This window comes from Balaenoptera ricei, chromosome 10 (assembly GCF_028023285.1).
Source record: "Balaenoptera ricei isolate mBalRic1 chromosome 10, mBalRic1.hap2, whole genome shotgun sequence".
Classification (NCBI taxonomy): Eukaryota; Metazoa; Chordata; class Mammalia; order Artiodactyla; family Balaenopteridae; genus Balaenoptera; species Balaenoptera ricei.
The window spans coordinates 26,782,083-26,800,211 of NC_082648.1; the positions used below are offsets into that span (position 1 = coordinate 26,782,083).

The 18,129-nt window shown below is 41.3% G+C and overlaps 1 protein-coding gene across 3 annotated transcripts in view; it reads right to left on the reverse strand.

The window, feature by feature from the left end:
* The window catches only part of AMN1 (antagonist of mitotic exit network 1 homolog), an 84,983-nt gene that overhangs the window by 59,564 nt on the left and 7,290 nt on the right, over positions 1 to 18,129 (reverse strand). The window contains exon 1 of one of the 3 annotated variants that reach the window (XM_059935604.1): positions 1,751 to 1,916. The exons of 1 other annotated variant lie outside the window; for it this stretch is intronic. Coding sequence is in view for 1 of the 2 variants with exons in the window: in XM_059935602.1 (XP_059791585.1) it covers positions 1,751 to 1,788 (38 nt within the window). In the remaining variant the exon portion in view is untranslated. Of the gene's footprint in view, positions 1 to 1,750; positions 1,917 to 18,129 lie in introns of those variants that run through there. One more of the 3 variants, XM_059935602.1, reaches the window with a different exon arrangement.

Sequence of the window (18,129 nt, forward strand, 5' to 3'; positions counted from 1 at the left end):
ACATCCTCATGTTTATCCCATCCTAAGTAATCATGACATAGTTCAGTACTATAAGGCACTAATGCAATATTGAAAGGCTTATTTCCACAGGTCCATAAAGCTTTCTGTGATCTGCTTCCAAAAGAAGACAATGTGCCCCATATATTAGAACCTAGAGACTCAGTTTATTGGAAAAGATACCAACAAAAGACTGCACTTAAACCTCACTGGGAGAGACCTTATCCTCTGCAAAATCTCTACAGTTACAGCAAGAATCTGTAAATTCTTTAGCCAGAGTTATTTTAGACAACTGCATAGCCTTAGACACCCTAACCACCCAAGACAGAAGTGCATGTACCGTAACTGGTAAAAAAAAATGTTGTTTCTATGTTACTATATCAAAAAGATCTTAAAGATCAGATGCCAATCTTTAATCAAATAGGCAACGTTTCTTCCCTTATTTAGTTGGTTAAATCATGGCTCCTGGGACTCTCTGCTCTGGAGAATCTTTCAATCCTTGGCTATTATTCTCCTCATAGTCATTATATTAACCTCCCTAGTGCCTTGTATCCTCTCAAGAGTTTAAATGTCTTTCAGCGACTACTCACACATCAAATGTTATCCATCAGGATTAGACAACTGGAAGAACTCAATGATCCCACTGACCGTGTCCAGGGTGACTATGTAACTGCCGGTAACAGCAATTACATGACCATCCATCCCAAGGACTACATCAAAGGGGTAGTGAGAGTAACACCATATTGGTTCACACTCTCAGCTTGCCGACAGAAAGACCAAAAGTCGGGGAGTTTTTAAATAAAATAAATGGAGACCAGGTTTGAAAATCCCCCAAGCTGACCAAGCCAGTTAGACCGCATAAGCGAAACCAAATCTAGTTTATATCATGAACATAAGTGACACTTAACAGGTTATTTCTTGTAAATGCCTCTAATAATCAACCTAAATCGTCTTCTTAAAATAGCATAAGATAATCACTTTTAACCAATCCCCTGCTGTCTGTTAACTCCCAATGTAATAACCATTGTAAAGGTTAAACAACTTCCTCATGCTCACTTTATAAGCCATCCTGTAACTACATGCCTCTGTGCTTCTGGTTTCTCCCTCAATAAAATATTCATATCAAATAAAGCTCTCTGAAATTTCTTTTAATACTAGGTAGCCTTCTAAGGATTTAAATATGTTAAGCTTATTGCTCACTACAACGCCATGAAATAGGTACTGTTATTATACTAATTTTGTAGATCAAGAACTAGGGCCCAGAGAGGTGAAGTTACTCTCCCATAGTCACACAACTGGAGGATAATAGCAAAACCAGGAGCTGAACCCAGCAAGCACAATCAAGGATTTGAGCGATGTGTCAAAGAATCAATATTTATCCCTGTTACAGTAACTAGGTGGAACTCTGCTGAAGGCTTTTGAGAGCCCCATCTAGTGTTTTGTTTTGTTTTGTTTCACCAAGGCTTTCAGCTCCCTTTTCAGGCCGCTGCCAGGAACCGCCCGGGCGTGGAGCTGTCAAGGCTGAATGACAGGACATCTATCGGGGGCCAGAGGGGCGAGCCTGCCGGGCAGCCCCCCTGGCACGACGGTCCTCAGCGAGGAGAAGACAAAATCAGAGACCCAGGTCTGGAAACACCCGCGGGGCCTCCTCGGTGGGAGGCAAGAAGGGGGCGGGGAAGGGGAGCCGCGCGGGGCGGCGGGCGCGGGCGGCGCCGGGGCGGGGCGACAGGGAGGCGGGCCGGGGCGGACTCACAGATCCAGGAGCTGACTGACTCGCTGCTGGCTCGGCATCGCGGCCGCCCTCGGAAGCCTCTTCCGCGGTCCCGGGGCCGCCGAAATCCAGCCAGAGACCGTCTGTCAACTCCTGCCCCGCGCGAGACGCGTAGGCCCTCGTGACGTCGCCCGCCTCTTCCGGTGACCAGGCGCGGGCGCGCTGACGACTGCCGAGCCCCTTTGGGGCGGAGTCCGGCGCGCTGCGCCGGAGCGGCGGCGGGATAAAATGGAAAGGAGCCTTACGCTCAGAGAAGCGATGCGGCAGTTGTCGTTCTGCAGCCCCGCGGGCCGGCTCCAGCGGTTTCCCGAGTCGGCCAGCCCGGCGCGCGACCTAGCCCGGTACCCCTGGAGCCGCGCGTGGCTGCGAGGTCGCTGCTCTTACTACAGGGGTGCGTTTGATGCTGGGCCGAGCATCTGGCGATGCACACCGGGGACCCCTTTGGATACAGACTCCATGACCGTCAAACAGAGTTTTAGCGGATCCGAGAGTGACTGCCGTTTACCGAGCACTTTCTGTAAGAAAGCACGCACTGAGCTGCGTGCTTTCAATAATTAACCATGTTCTTTTAATCCTGTGAAGTCGGAATTATTTAGCCTTATTTCACAGATGAGGACACTACGTGCCTACAAAAAAGCTCAGTAAGAATTTCATCATGGAGACAGGGGCTTGTGTTCAAATCAAAAAGGTTTCTAAAGAAGAGGGACGTTTCCCCAGGTGGAATTCTCTCTCCTTGGTTATGCTGCAGAGTACTTGCTACTTTTTGGTGCTTTTTCATTCTTCCTTGTAGATTAATTTGTTGTTTATATGTCTTCCTTTTGTAAGCTTTTGAAAGTTGGAACCCAGTCTTGTTCATCTCTTCAGGATGCTGCTTATTCAATCAGCACGCATTTACCAAGCACTGAAGGAGGGCAGGGATTGTGCTGGGTGCTGAGGATTCAGTGGTGAACACTTGAACCAGACAAGTAAAAAGACAATCAGAACAACTGTTAAATGCTAAGATGGAGTTAGTTCTACCGGAGCACCCATGGAAGGGTGGGGGGAGCAGGTCGAGAGAAAAACGTGGTCTGTTAGGGACTGCAAATAGTTCAGGATGGCTACATGGAGAGTGGTGAGGTGCGTGTAGAGGAGGGAACAGGCAAACTTTTTCTATAAGGGGGCAGAAAATAAATATTTTAGGTTTTGTTGGACATCCCTTGTTGCTGAACCGAACTGGGCTCTGCGTGTCCTACCTGAAGCCAAGCTGATCTACTGACAACTGGGTTGTGGTGAGGGAAAGTACAGGGCGCCAAGCAAGAAGAACCGGCAGCTGATGCTCAAAAGACCGGAACTCACCTGATGGCTTTCAGGCAAGAGTTTTTAAAGGCAGCAACACTACAGGCAAGGGTGGCAGGGTGCATGACCAGCTCACGGACGTTTTTCTGATTGGTTGGTAGTGAGGTAACAGGGTGATGTTTGGGGAATATTAATTATCAACCTTCTGGTTCCATCCAGTCTGGGGGTCTGTGTGCTTGTGGTCAGCGTGTGTTCAACATCCTCTACCTGGTTGGGGATCTTAGTTTCTGCAGAACAACTCAAAGATATGCATCAGATTGTTACCTATATCCCTTCAGGAGAGCTAGGAGTCCTGTGGCTATTGTTCTGATCATTAACTGCTTGAGTCTGCTCTGGAACTCAATGGAAGGCCAAGCAAGAAGCAGGGGAATACGAGGAGTTTATACCCAGGAAGGCCTCGCAGGGTCCTGCTTTGTTTCAGTCCCACTTTTCTTTGATACTCCTCAATCCTGAGGGGAACAGGGGCGGGACAAGAAAGGGAATAAGTTTTGGGCAAGAGAGGTTAATCATAAACTTGGCAGGAAAACTCGGTTTTAGGAGGACTGGTTTTCATCCTTGACCTTAGGATGAAAGGTCCTGTAGCTCAAAAGCAGCCATAGACCATATGAATGGCGGGGGTGGGGGAGGTGTGTTCCAATAAAACTTTGTGGACACTGAGGTTTGAATTTCATGTAGTTGTCAGTGTTATGAAATATCATTCATCTTCTGATTTTTTTCAACCATTTAAAAATGTAAAAACCTTACATTGAAAACTGTACAAAAACAGGCAGCGGCCTGGGTTGGGTGGCTGTGGTGGTTTGCCTTCTGATCTAGAAAGCTAAAATGGGGGCATGATGGCATGTGTTACGTTAAACAGTTTAGGCTTTGTCTGAAGTACTTTGTGCAGAGTCATAGATAGGTTTTAAGCAAGGACAGTACATGCATAGGAAGGATGAGTTTTTGAAAGAACTCTAGCTGTTAAGTAGTAAACGAATTGTAGCGGTCACAGATGGAGACTTGGAGACCAGAAAGGTGTCTTTTGCTAATAGCCTAAACTAAAGTAATAGCAGCAGACTGGATAGACAGATTCAAGAGGTAATGGAAATAGAGCCAATAGGATTTAGAGATTGGTTGGAGTTGAGGGAAAAGAGAAGAGTCAAGGCTAATTTCTAGGCTTTGGGTTTGGAGAATTGGGTGACATATGGTGATGCCATTTTAATGCGCTGAGAGGATTACAGGGGTTTTTTGAAGAGAAGGGGAGATTAAGTTTTGGACATATGAATTTTGCAGTGTCTATGGAAGATATAGCCTTGGGGCTATAGATCTGGAGATTATGCTGGTTTGCTTTTAAAGGTGAGATTGAATAGCAGCAATAGTACATGTATTTACTTATGAATTCAGTACTTTGGGGGAACAATCATCTGCTACTCTGGGAGTCATTTGGACCTTGCAAGACCTTGTCAGATCAGTTAAGGGCAGACTTCATGGTCCTTCTTATCTGTTTGTTGAGTGCTGCCCAGCTTGAATGCTACACACCTATCCATCTAGGTCTTCCTGCTGATTACTTGATTCTTCAACACCAGAAAAGTGCAGGTCACTGCCCCAGTATTATGAGGTGTTAAACTTTGGGTGCCTGCGTTCTTCTAGATAGTCAAAAGAAAATGTCACAGCTGCTTTTTAATTTTTTTTTCTTTTTAAGAAAATGTCAATTATATAAAAAGGTAAGATAACAAAGTCCTAGTTATTTCTAGCCAATTATTTTAAAGGTCAAAGATGTGTAAACCCTCATGATACCACAATTCTTAGAAGTGTTTTTACAATGATTTCCTGCAGATTTTAGGGCCTACAATTTACAAACTAGCCTCTCAGGTACTTAGCATAACTATGTCAAGAATTTGAGTTTCTTGCCACTGAATAATATAGGTCTGATGTATGTTGTGGTTGCCCTAACGTACCCATCTCATTCCTACCTTATCTTTTGGCAGCGATGTGGTTTGGGGACTGACTTCATCTTCAGTGGTGGGTCCAGATTAAGGCTAACCAGTGATTACTATAGTAATTGATTCAAAGGTTAGCAGGCCTAGATTAATCAAGAAACCACAATATTCCCTCAGCCACCAAGATGGGTTCAAGAATGGGCACGTGGGCATGTGACTCATTCGTGGCCAATAAGAAGCAGGAAAAGTTTTTCTGGAGATTTCTGGGTAAGAAGTTTCCTCAAATTTATTTGTATGATGCTTTGTGAAGCAACACTCTGTTCTCTCATCATTGTCATTTTGAATGAAGTTAAACAGGAAAACAGAGTAAGAGAATCACAGGAAAAGAGCCAGAGACCTGAATGAAACATGCATGAACACCACCCCTCCTCTTTACTATCAGATGACAAAAATAAAACAATTTCGCAAGGAGTTTGATACCCTTTATTCAAGGGGAAACAATCTATGGATTGGGGGAATACAGTACTTCACAAACAGTGGAGCACTCTTCCTGAGGGATGTTTGGGCAACAGTGCATTTTACACAGTGTTTGAAGCAACAATGAGGAAATGGCATGATTGGCTAGGAGGTCAGGGATTTCCTTATAAGGCTAGCAGGTCAATCAGGGAATAAGGAAAGAGTATATGGCTTAAGTTGATTGGCTGGGGCTGCATATCTGAACACAAGGAAATCATCACAGTTTCTTGGCAGTTGGGGATTGGCTGGCTGGATATACTGTGCTTCTGATCAAGCAGAGCATTTATAGGAACATGAAAATTATCTAAGTTTGGGTTTGTTGACATGGCATCCTGGGCAGGAGCAGCCTCATCTTGGACCTAGAAATTTATTTCAACACTACTTTCTGTTATATAATTCAGTTAATCCCCTTTGTTGTTGATAAAATTGGTTGACTTGAGTTTTCTGCTTCGTGCTGCCTCAAACAGCCTAACAGTTACATATTCATGGCAGGAGTCACCAGCATATAGACAGAAATTGAAGGTATAGGAATAGATGAGCTCACTCAACAGGTGTATATAGAGTGAGAACAATCAGTCCTTGGAGAGATAGCTGAGGAATAGCAATTGGCTGGCAATTGACACTGAGAAGGAATAGCCAAAGAGGAAGGGAAAAAATAGTGGGGTGCTACGGAAGATAAACATCATCAAAATTGTCACATGCTACAGAGAGGTCAACTAAGATAACACTTGAAGATGATTTAGCAGCAAGGAGGTCACTGAGGGTCACTGAGGTGGTGGTGGAGGATGTAGCCTGATTGTAATGAGAGGAATGAATGGGAGGTGAGGGAATGAACACGTAAGTACAGTAAATCCCCTACGTATGAATGAGTTCCATTCCAAGAGTGTGTTCGTAAGTCCAATTTGTTTGTAAGTCCAACAGCCTAGGTACCCAACTAACACAATCAGCTATATAGTACTGTATTGTAATAGGTTTATAATACTTTTTGCACAAATAATACATAAAAAACAAACAAACACAAAAAATAAAACATTTTTAATCTTACCGTATGGTACCTTGAAAAGTACAGTAGTACCAGTTATATCACTGCTGCTTTTACTCTTGCTTCCAGACATCGTGGGCTTGAAATAAAGATACTGTACGCTATACAGTACTGTACAGTAAAGTACACAAAACCACAACCAGTTGTAGAGGATGCACGCATGTGACAATGTACGCCAGACGCGTGAACTAACTTGCGTGATTGGACGTGTGAACGAACGTTTGTATCTTTAAAAGCTCGCAACTTGAAGTTTTGAGTACTGTAGCCCAACTTGCACTCAAATAAATACTTGTTCAAATGAATTGCTGCTTCTATGTAGACTCATGCTGAGAAGAAAAGTAGATTGTATAAGGCTATATAGCTCTACTTCAAAGAAGGTAAAATGGGGCAATTCAGAACTATTATTTATGGACCTATTTACCCAGATGTCAAACATGATAAATACTTACATGAGTTCACGTAATCATCAGTCTGAGGTATCATGCTATTTTATAAAGTGAGAACTTTCCCAAATAAAAAGGTGTGTCAGACTCTAAAGACCATGCTCTTTCTACTCTCTTCGGGTGCTCAGGAGAGAGGTTTATGGTACATCCAGGACCAGCAATATAAAAGTGATTAAGAATTTCAAGACGGTGATAGCAGAGCATTAAACCAGGGGTGGGGCCTGTGCAGCTGCACAAGTGGCCCGCCCATGAAGCTGGCTCTTGGTGCATCCGACCTCAGGACTTCCCAAGAGAATCAGTTACGACTACTGACTATTCAAGAACTCTGTCAAAATAAAATTCAGAGACGAATGTGAACACAGGGAAACATTTTTACTAGCAGTGCAAGGGAACTAGGCCTTCGGAAATAGTGGCTCATCAAATAGAATAAGAGGAAATTGTAGCTCAGATGATATGGCAGATATTTATAGTTCAGATACAGCAGTTGACAATTCAGATTGGATAAGAACAAGATGTTCCTGTCTTTTGGTAAGGAAAACAGGATGTTCTTGTTTTTGTGGCTTATCTCAGGAGGCAAAGCTTTTAGGATTTCCTGTTAGTCAAGGCTTTTAGGAGGTTCCTATTATTCATTGTTTATCTTGGAATGCAAGGTTATTAGGAATGGAAGTCTTTTCTGGTGCGTGGTCAGTGATTTGTGGACAAGCTGGGCAAAGGGTAAGACGTCATTTTTCCTTTCTCGCCTCTTTGCTTGCTGTGTCCACTTTACTGTAGTTACCTGTAGCTCAGAACCCTCTCCATTTCCTTCCCTAGATACCATATAAAGAAAACTTTATTATAGTTTGTTCCTCTGGGTAGGTTATATAAAAATAATAAACAATATTACTTTCCTTAAATCATGTTATTCATTCCTAGTGTGTGTATACAAATATATAATAAGTATATATATAAAATGATTAAGTATATCTCTTATGCTATATATAAGTGAATATTGGGTCAATAATAAGAACATGTATGCACACAAGCAGATGGCAGTAAATTGTTCAAATCATCTTTACATGTCATATCTCAAAATATAAGAATAGGCCATGAGTTAGGTTCTTCACTCTTAAGCCATACTGATTATATCTGGATTCAAAACAGCAATTGTGGACTTCCCTGGTGGTGCAGTGGTTAAGAATCCGCCTGCCAAGGCAGGGGACATGGGTTCGAGCCCTGGTCCAGGAAGATCCCACATGCCGCGGAGCAACTAAGCCCATGCGCCACAGCTACTGAGCCTGCGCTCTAGAGCCCGCGAGCCACAACTACTGAAGCCCGCATGCCTAGAGCCTGTGCTCTGCAACAAGAGAAGCCACTGTAAGGAGAAGCCCACGCACCACAATGAAGGGTAGCTCCCACTCACCGCAACTAGAGAAAGCCCACACGCAGCAACGAAGACCCACCACAGCCATAAATTAATTAATTAATTAATTTTTAAAAAAAACAGCAATTGCTCCTCTAATATTAATTTTCAATTCAGTATAACATGTACATCATCATCTATTACTAACCCCAAGTCATTTCAGTTGGCTATTGTTAAAGTGACCAAGTTAGGCCCAAGATAGAATCATTTATGTAAAGCCCCCACATTTGCAAACCAGGGTTTAACTTAGTTTCTATCCTCTGCTCTCCCAACGGAAGACCTAGGCCAACCAGTCAACGCTTGCCTGCTCAGTAGAAGTTAACCTGACCTGGCTCCAAGATTTCCCTTTGCTCCATGTAATGGAAGTAACACTGCCATTGGTTAAAACCAATCAGCAAATGCCCAGTTTCACTTCCTTATACCTCCTTGCTTTGGTCTGTAAACATTTCTTGCCTTGTATGGCTCTTTTGAGCTCCTTTCTGTCTGCTAGATTAGATGCTGCCCCATTTATGAATTGCTGAATAAAAGCCTACTTGATCAGTAAATTATCTCTGGAAAATTTTAACAGTATCGATGACAACTATGAATATTTATTGAGTGGTTACAATAATTCCTTGCACACAGTAAGCATTTTACAAGTTCTAACTCATATAATCCTCAAAGTAACCCTGATTGGTAGGTATTGTTATCATTATCACCCATTTTCCAAATGAGGAAACAGAGGTCGAAAGAGATTAAGAAACATGCACAAGTCCACATGGCTTATCAGTGATAAAGCTGGTATTTGAAGCCAAGCAATCAGGCTGTACAGCTGGATTCTTAAGCATGTAGTCATGAGCTACGTGCAAAAGAATCAAACGACTGCTTTCTCACACCATATATTTGAATAACTCAAAATGGATTAAAGACTTAAATGTAGTCCTAAACCATAATAATCCTGGAAGAAAACATAGGCAGTATGCTCTTTGACATTGGTGTTAACAATATTTGGGGGGGGGGTATGTCTCCTCAGGCAAGGGAAACAAAAGCAAAATAAACAAGTGGGACTATATACATCAAGCTAAAAAGCTTTTCACAGCAAAGGAAACTATCAACAAAACAAAAAGACCATCTACTGAATATAAAGATATTTGCAAACAGTATATCTGATAAGGGGTTAATATCCAAAATATCCAAAGAGCTCATGCAACTCAACAACAAAAAAAACAGTCAGATTAAAAAATGAGCAGAGGACCTGAATAGATATTTATCCAAAGAAGACACACAGATAGCCAACAGATATATGAAAAGATGCTCAACATCACTAATCATGAGGGAAATACAAATCAAAATCACAGTGAGCTATCACCTGACACATGTCAGAATGGCTATTATCAAAAAGACAAGTAACAAGTGTTGGTGAGGATGTGGAGAAAAGGGAACCCTCACGCAGTGCTGTTGGGAATGTAGATTAGTGCAGCCACTATGGAAAACAGTATGGAGATTCCTCAAAGAATTAAAAATAGAATTAGCATATGATCCAACAATTCCACTCCTGGATATTTATCTATAGAAAACAAAAACACTAATTCAAAAAAATATACACCACTATGTTCACTGCAGTGTTATTTACAATAGCCAGGATATGGAAGCAACCTAAATGCTTATCAATAGATGAATGGATAAAGAAGATGTGGTATAAAAAATAGTGAAATCTTGTAATTTGCAACATAGATGGACTTAGAGGATATTGTGCTAAGTGAAATTAATTAAATCAGACAGAGAAAGACAAATACTATATAATTTCACTTATATATGGAAACTGAAAACCAAAACAAGTGAGCAAACATAACAAAACAGAAACAGAGTCATAGATACAGAGAACAAACAGGTGGTTGCCAGAGGTGAGGACTTGTGGGGAGGAGAAGAGAGAAATAGGTGAGGGAGATTAAGAGGTGCAAGTTTCTGGTTATAAAATAAATGAGTCATGGGTATGAGTTGTACACTGTGGGGAATATAGTCAATAATTGTGTAATATCTTTGTATGGTGACAGATGGTAACTATATTTATCATAGCGATCATTTTGAAATGTATAGAAATATCTAATCACTATGTTGTGTAACAGCAACTAACATATCATTTTGGGTCAATTATATTTCATAAACAAACAAACTCATAGAAAAAGAGATCAGATTTGTGGTTACCAGAGGCAGTGAGTGTGGAGGGGAAAGTGGATGAAGGCAGTCTTCCAGTTATAAGATAAATAAGTACTAGGGGTGTAATGTACAACTTGATAAATATAATTATCACTGCTGAATATTATATATGAAAGTTAAGTCGCAGTGCGCTTGGGGTCCCATGGATCTGTCTCTTGCTTCAACAGTGTCTGGACTGAACAGACCCCGGGACGCCCCCTTGCTCCAGCCTCTGCGACCATCCTCCAACCTTTTTTCCAGTTGCAACCTTCAGAATCAGCCACTGGCACCAGCCAACACCATTTTTTTACCTCAACTCCTTACAAACATGACCTCCCAGATTCGTCAGAATTAACATGCATGTGTGGGCCTCTCACATCTACCTCTCTCTGGGCTTCTATTTCCTCCGTGACTATGTGGCCCTGGAGGTCGTGGGCCACTATTTCCACGAACTGGCCAAGGAGAATCACAAGGGCACTGAGGGACCGTCTCTTGAAAATGCAAAACCATCCTGGCAGCCACGCCCTCTTCCAGGATGTGCAGAAGCCACCTCAAGATGAGAGGGGTAAAACCCACGATGTTATGGAAGCTGCTATACTCATGGCAAACAACCTGAACCAGGCCCTTTTGGATCTGCATGCCCTGGGTTCTGCCCGTGCAGACCCCTACCTCTGTGACTTCCTGAAGAGTCACTTCCTAGATGAGGAGGTGAAACTCATCTAGAAATTGGGCGACCACCTGACCAACATCTGCAGGCTGGCTGGTCCCCAGGCTGGGCTGGGTGAGTATCTCTTCGAAAGTCTTAAAAAGCTTAACCGCAAGCATGACTAGGAGCCTCTGAAGCCCAGAAACATTTGAGGAGCCCCTCTGGTGTCAGGGCTTCTACCTGAAGCCCTTCTCTGCAGCCTCTAGGCAGCTTTTTAACCACCCTGGAACCCTCTCCCAAGCCTTGGACCAAATGAAAACAGTAAAGCGTTTTGCAGAAAAAGAAAAAAAAGAAAGAAAAAAGAGAAAAAGAAAGCTAAGTTGAGTAAATTCTAAGATTTTTTTCATCACAAGGAAAAACATTTTTTCTGTTTAATTTCATATCTCATGAGATGATGGATGTGCACTAAACTTTTTGTGGTAATCATTTCATGATGTAAATCAAATTATTTTGCTGTATACCTTAAACTTATATGTGCTGTATGTCAATTATATCTCAATAAAATTGGAAGAAAAATAATAAAGTCCTTTACTATTGTGTTATTGTCAAGTTCTCCCGTTATGTTTGTTAATATTTGCTTTATGTATTTAGGTGCTCCTATGTTGGGTGCAAAAATATTTACAATTATTATAAATATAATAAGTTATATTTATTGTTGGATTGATTGCTTTATCATTATGTAATATCCTTCTTTGTCTCTTGTTAGTCTTTTTTTAAAAAATACATAAATTTATTTATTTATTTATTATAAACATTATTTTTGGCTGCATTGGATCTTTGTTGCTGCACGCGGGCTTTCTCTAGTTGCCGCAAGCAGGGGCTACTCTTTGTTGCGGTGCATGGGCTTCTCTTTGCAGCGGCTTCTCTTGTTGTGGAACACGGGCTCTAGGTGCATAGGCTTCAGTAGTTGTGGTGCACAGGCTCAGTAGTTGTGGCTTGTGGGCTCTACAGCGCAGGTTCAGTAGTTGTGGCTTGTGGGCATAGTTGCTCCGTGGCATCCTAAACCAGGATTGAACCCTTGTCCCCTGCATTGGTAGGTGGATTCTTAACCACTGCGCCACCAGGGAAGTCCTACAGTCTTTTTTTAAAGTCTATTTTGTCTGATATAAGTATTTTTAACCCAGGCCTTCTTTTCATTTCCATTTGCATGGAATATCTTTTCCATTCCCTCACTGTCAGTCTGTGTGTATATTTAGATCTGAAGTGAGTCTCTTGATGGTAGCATATATATAGGTCTTGGTATTGTATCCATTCAGGCACTCTGTGTCTTTTGGTTGGAGCATTTAGTCCATTAACATTTAAAGTAATTATTGATAGGTATGTACTCATTGCCATTTTGTTTCTTGTTTTCTGGTTGTTTTTATTGTTCTTTTTTTCCCTTTCTTCTTTTGCACTCTTCCTTTGTGATTTGATGATTATCCTTAGTGTTATGTTTGGATTCCTTTCTCTTTTCATGAGTGTGTATCTGTTGTAGGTTTTTGGTTTTTGGTTACCATGAGGTTTATATATAATTACCTATATACATATACTTGATTATTTTAAGTTGATGATCTCAAGTTTGAATGCATTCTAACAACCTTGCAGTTTTACTCTGCCCCCAATGTTTAACTTTTTTTCTTCTTTTTTTCTTTTTCTTTTTTCCTCCTTTTTTCTTTTTCTTTTGTCTTTTCAACCAACGTTTAATACTTTTGACATCATATTTTACATCTTTTTGTTTTGTATATCCCTTAAATACTTAGTGCGGGTATAGATGCTTTTACTACTTTTGTTTTTTAACCTTCCTACCAGCTTTACAAGTGGTTGATCTGTTAACTTTACTGTATGTTTGCCTTTACCAATGAGATTTTTCCTTTTCGTACTTTTCACATGTCTTGCTGTGGTCTTTTATTTTCTGCTTAGAGAAGTCCCTTTAACATTTCTTATAAAGCCAATTTATTGATGCTGAACTTTTAGCTTTTGCTTGTCTGTAAACTCTTTATCTCTCCTTCAAATCTGAATGATAGCCTTGCCAGGTAGAGTATTCTTGGTTATAGGTTTTTTTCCTTTAATTCACTTTGAATATCATGCTACTCCCTTCTGGCCGGCAAAGTTTCTGCTTGAAAAGTCAGCTGACAGTCTTATGGGAGTGCCCTTGGCCCACTGATGAGAGAGGCTGGGTCTTGGGGGTGAGGGGGTCCAGGACTGATTGATGCCTTCCCACTGGTGGGCAGGTAACCCCTGGTGCTAATAGGCTAGAGGGAAGACTCTAAATTGGTGCTTGTCAACATCATTGTCTTCATAGCAGAATGAACTTAGAAGAATGGCTGCCACAAGTTTCTGTCTCCAGGGGTGATTCCCAGTTGCCTCCTGCCTCTCCCAGAGGCTCTCCAAGATCAGCAAGTGGGTCTGACCCAGGCTTCTTTCAAATTACTGCCTCTGTGCTAGATCTTAGAGCATGTGATATTTTGCATGCTCCCTTTAAGAGTGTAGTCTCTGTTTCCTACAGCCCTCTGGCTCTTCCATAACCAAGCCCCACTGGACTTCAAAGCCACATGTTCTGGGGGCTCATCTTCCTGGTATAAGACCCCTGGGCTGGGAAGCCTAATGTGGAACTCAGACCCCTCACTCCCTGGGGAGAATCTCTGAAATTGTGATTATCCTCCTGTTTGTGAGTTGCCTACCTAGGGGTATGAGTCTGGACTATATTGTGTCTCCACTCCTCCTACCCATCTCACTGTGGTTGCTTGTTTATATTTTAGTTGTGGAAAATCATTTCTGCTAGTCTTCAGGTCATTCTCATAGATAGTTGCTCTATAAATAGGTTTAATTTTTGTATGCCCATGGGAGGAGGTGAGCTCAGGGTCTCCCTACTCTGCCATCTTGACCACATCTATGACTTCCGAGCAGGAAAATGGCAAAGATGGTAGTAAAAGTAGCCAATCCCTTGTCTGGTACCTTTTTAAAACCTGATCTTTAGGTTATAACTTTGAAGAGGGCTAAGGGCAAATAGAATAAAGATAAGCCAAATGAGTCACTACTTTATTATCCTACCATGCGCAGGTTATTTCCCAGTAGGAGTGTCCTTAATTCAAGGTAATGTGAAAATAACATGCGTTCTTTTTATTTAATTTCTTTTTATATCTCATCTTATGTCTTACTCCAAATTGGAAACAATAGTGCCCATGATCATGAGTTCTTGGCATTGTTAAAATTTTCCATTAGCTCGACCTTGATTTAATTTGTTTCTAGGCTATAGATCCATGTCTTTCAAATTCTCATGAGTTTGAGGCATACAGTGTGTGACTCCAGATCCAGGGCAGGAAACAGCTGGGCAAATTCAAACAGGATAAGCAAGGAGGTGTTAATAAAGGGGCTGCTTACAAAGGTTTGCGCACAGTTAAGGGAAAGCAGGGGTAATAATGTTTCAATACCTTAGGACTAGCAATACCAGGAAGCCCTTACCTCTCCTAGTCCTGAAAGGGCAGGGAGGGAAAGTCACCAAAACCTGGAGAGAATGGCCATACCCACCTAAAAGGAGCTATGGCCTTTGGGTCAGTAAGGGAAAACAGCCTGTGGCAACCCAGCCAGGAGGGAGCTGGAAGAATAAATACTCTAACCCATTCTCTATCTCTCCTTTTGATCTGCTGATGCGGTCATGTCCTCAACCCAACCAGAACTCAGAGGTCAAGGGATCCCAGTTTATGCAATCTATAAAGGTCAGCTTGTTAGAGCCCAGAGTAGAGAAGGATAGAGTGGAAAGTAACCAGTTCATAAACAGACCACTGATTTTTAGATAAAGTAATTAAATATCATTAACATTTTAAAAATTAAGAATAATAGCTTAGTAAAGCCAACATAATAATGATCAGTTTTGTAACAATGAGAGGGATGGCAATTGTTGTCCTTCATCAGGATGCTGACCCACTGCAAAGATAACCTTGTCTTTTTCTAGTTAGCGTCACCAGTTATTTTTATTTTTACAAAATTATATGATTCCTAACTCACATTTATTGTTCATTTAAATGGGAGCAAATGCTTGGTACTTCTGTCAGACAGTCATACTTTTAAAATCCATTAATTACATTCATTCAAACAGATATTTAATACCTACTATGTGCCAGGGTGCATGTATCAGTAAACAAACATGTCCTCTTGGAGTATAGATTTTAGTGTGAGAGATAGAAAACAAGCACACAAGCAAACAATATGTGGAGATAAGATAAGGACTATAAAGAACAAGATAGGATCAGGGAGAGAGAGGGTGTCGGGAGAGGCAGAGAGATGAGAGAAGGATTACTTTTGCTCGGATGGTCAAGGGAGGCATCTCTGAGGCTGTGACATTTTTGCTGAAACCTATTAAAAGATAACCTGAAGCTTATTAAAAATTTTGAGAGTTTATTTGAGCAAAACTGCTTAGAATTGGGTAGTGCCAAACTAGAAGTGGTTAGGAGTGCTCTGCTAATAGGATTTGGGAGGAAAGACTTACACAGAAAAAGCAAAGAAGGAAATTATTTGGTTGGCTATAGCTTAAAGCTTAGTTGGCTCTTTGTGATTGGTTAAGTGTTTTGATATCATAACTTTGAGGCGTTTACAGGCTTAGATTTTGGTTTGCTTACATAGGATGCCATGGCATTAAAGCCAACCCCAATCTAATTGTTTCCCTATTTAATTGTTTTATACTTCAGACCTGAACTATAAAAAGGAGCTAACCATGCAGAGATCTGGGGACAGAGGGAAGAGAAAGACTCTCGTGAAAGGAAAATAAAAATGGAGTCAGCATTGCTAAGAGAGCTCTCTAAAATGGAGCCAGGAGACCATTAAGGAAGTATGGCTTATGCACATCTCAGCCTGGATGGAATCTGACCTTTTGACCTGATGAAGTAATCCAGAACACCTGCCAGAAACCCAAGATACTTATTGGACCCTAAAATAACTCGTGATAGTCTATCTAATTATTGGACCTCTACCCTAAAACAACTTGTAATTCCTAAGGACAAATATTTTCTGACTCATATCAGAGTCAATCACAGTTCTTGCCAGGCAACTTTTAACAGCCTTGTCTTTTTGTCTTTATAAGCTCCTGACTCTTTCTCTTCCTCAGAACTCTCCTTTGGGTTCACCTGAATCTGTGTCTCTCGAATTGCAGTTCTTAAGACCCCAAATAAACTCCTTTCTTATTTGCAGCCTCCTGCATTATTTTTTTGGTTGACACTCTGACGCAAAAAATGCACTTAGTAAAGTTTGAAGGACTGAAAGAGGTCAGTGTGGAGCGGGGAATAGTAGGAGATAAGATTGGAAAAGTCAGAAGCCAGACCAGGTAAAACCTTGATGACCAAAGAACTGAATTTGAACGTTATTCAAAATGAAATGGAAAATAAACAAGCAGTTACATCAGTTTCATTCTTCAGGGCAAAGGTAGAAAACTGCAGAATACTGAAAGTAAAAGCATTAAAATTCAGATGCATGTCCTCTCCCTTTCGGCTTAAAGCTGTAGATGATCCATGTTTTATGTTGTATATGACTGAAATATGTTATTAAAAAGTATTTTAAAGAGTATTTTAGGGACTTCCCTGGCGGCGTAGTGGTTAAGAATCTGCCTGCCAAATCAGGGGACACGGGTTTGAGCCCTGGTCTGGGAAGATCCCACATGCTGCAGAGCAACTAAGCCCATGTGCCACAACTACTGAAACCCCTGTGCCTAGAGCCCATGCTCCACAATAAGAGAAGCCACCACAATGAGAAGCACGTGCACCGCAACAAAGAGAAGCCCCTGCTTGCTGCAACTACAGAAAGCCTGTGTGCAGCAGTGAAGACCCAATGCAGTGAAAAATAAATAAATAAATAAATTCAAACAAATTTAAAAAGAGTATTTCAGTTATCACTATTAGGAAAAGCAACCGTCAAAATTCCTCCACTCTATGTGCCTGTTAATTTTGAAAACAGCAAAAGGAAACATGTTCTTTACAGATAATAATGTCAAAAGTTAAACATTTTCAAAGTCTAACTAGAATAAATAACCAGTGTTTCCTACTACCTGCATGGGGTTCACTATGTACTATTTTTGTGAGACTTATCACAGAAGGATCACAGACCCACCTCAGAATATACACGTAGCAGGTCACCACTTACCCTTGTGTAGTTAGATGTGTGTGGAATACCTGTATCTATTAGTGGCAGTTTTTTACTATAATGGAGGAAGAAAAAGCAGTATCACTGTATATGGACCATCAACCTCAATCAACTACTCTTCCCACTGCATTCATCTGTCCTCATGGCTAATTTTTTTTTAATATATACATATATATTTATTTATTTGGTTGTGCTGGGTCTTAGTTGTGGCACATGGGCTCCTTAGTTGTGGCATGCGAACCCTTAGTTACGGCATGCATGTGGGATCTAGTTCCCTGACCAGGGATCGAACCCGGGCCCCCTGCATTGGGAGTGCAGAGTCTTATCCACTGCGCCACAAGGGAAGTCCCCCTGGCTAACTTTTAATAAGTATATTTTTGCATTATGTACATTTTTAATCAGCCTGTCCTGTTTAGATTGTATACATCATTATATCTGACATTCTTGTAACCACTGTGTGATCAATAAGATTCCTATAAGAATTCTGCTTTCTAAAGACAAAAATACCATGCTGAGAGGGGTGACTTATACCCCACATTAGTGGGTAGACACTATTTATAGGATCTTTATTATTTATTTATTTATTTATTTTTGGCTGCATTGGGTCTTCATTGCTGCGTGCAGGCTTTCTCTAGTGGTGGCGAGCGGGGGTTACGCTTTGTTGCAGTGCACAGTCTTCTCATTGTGGTGGCTTCTCTTGTTGCAGAGCACAGGTTCTAGG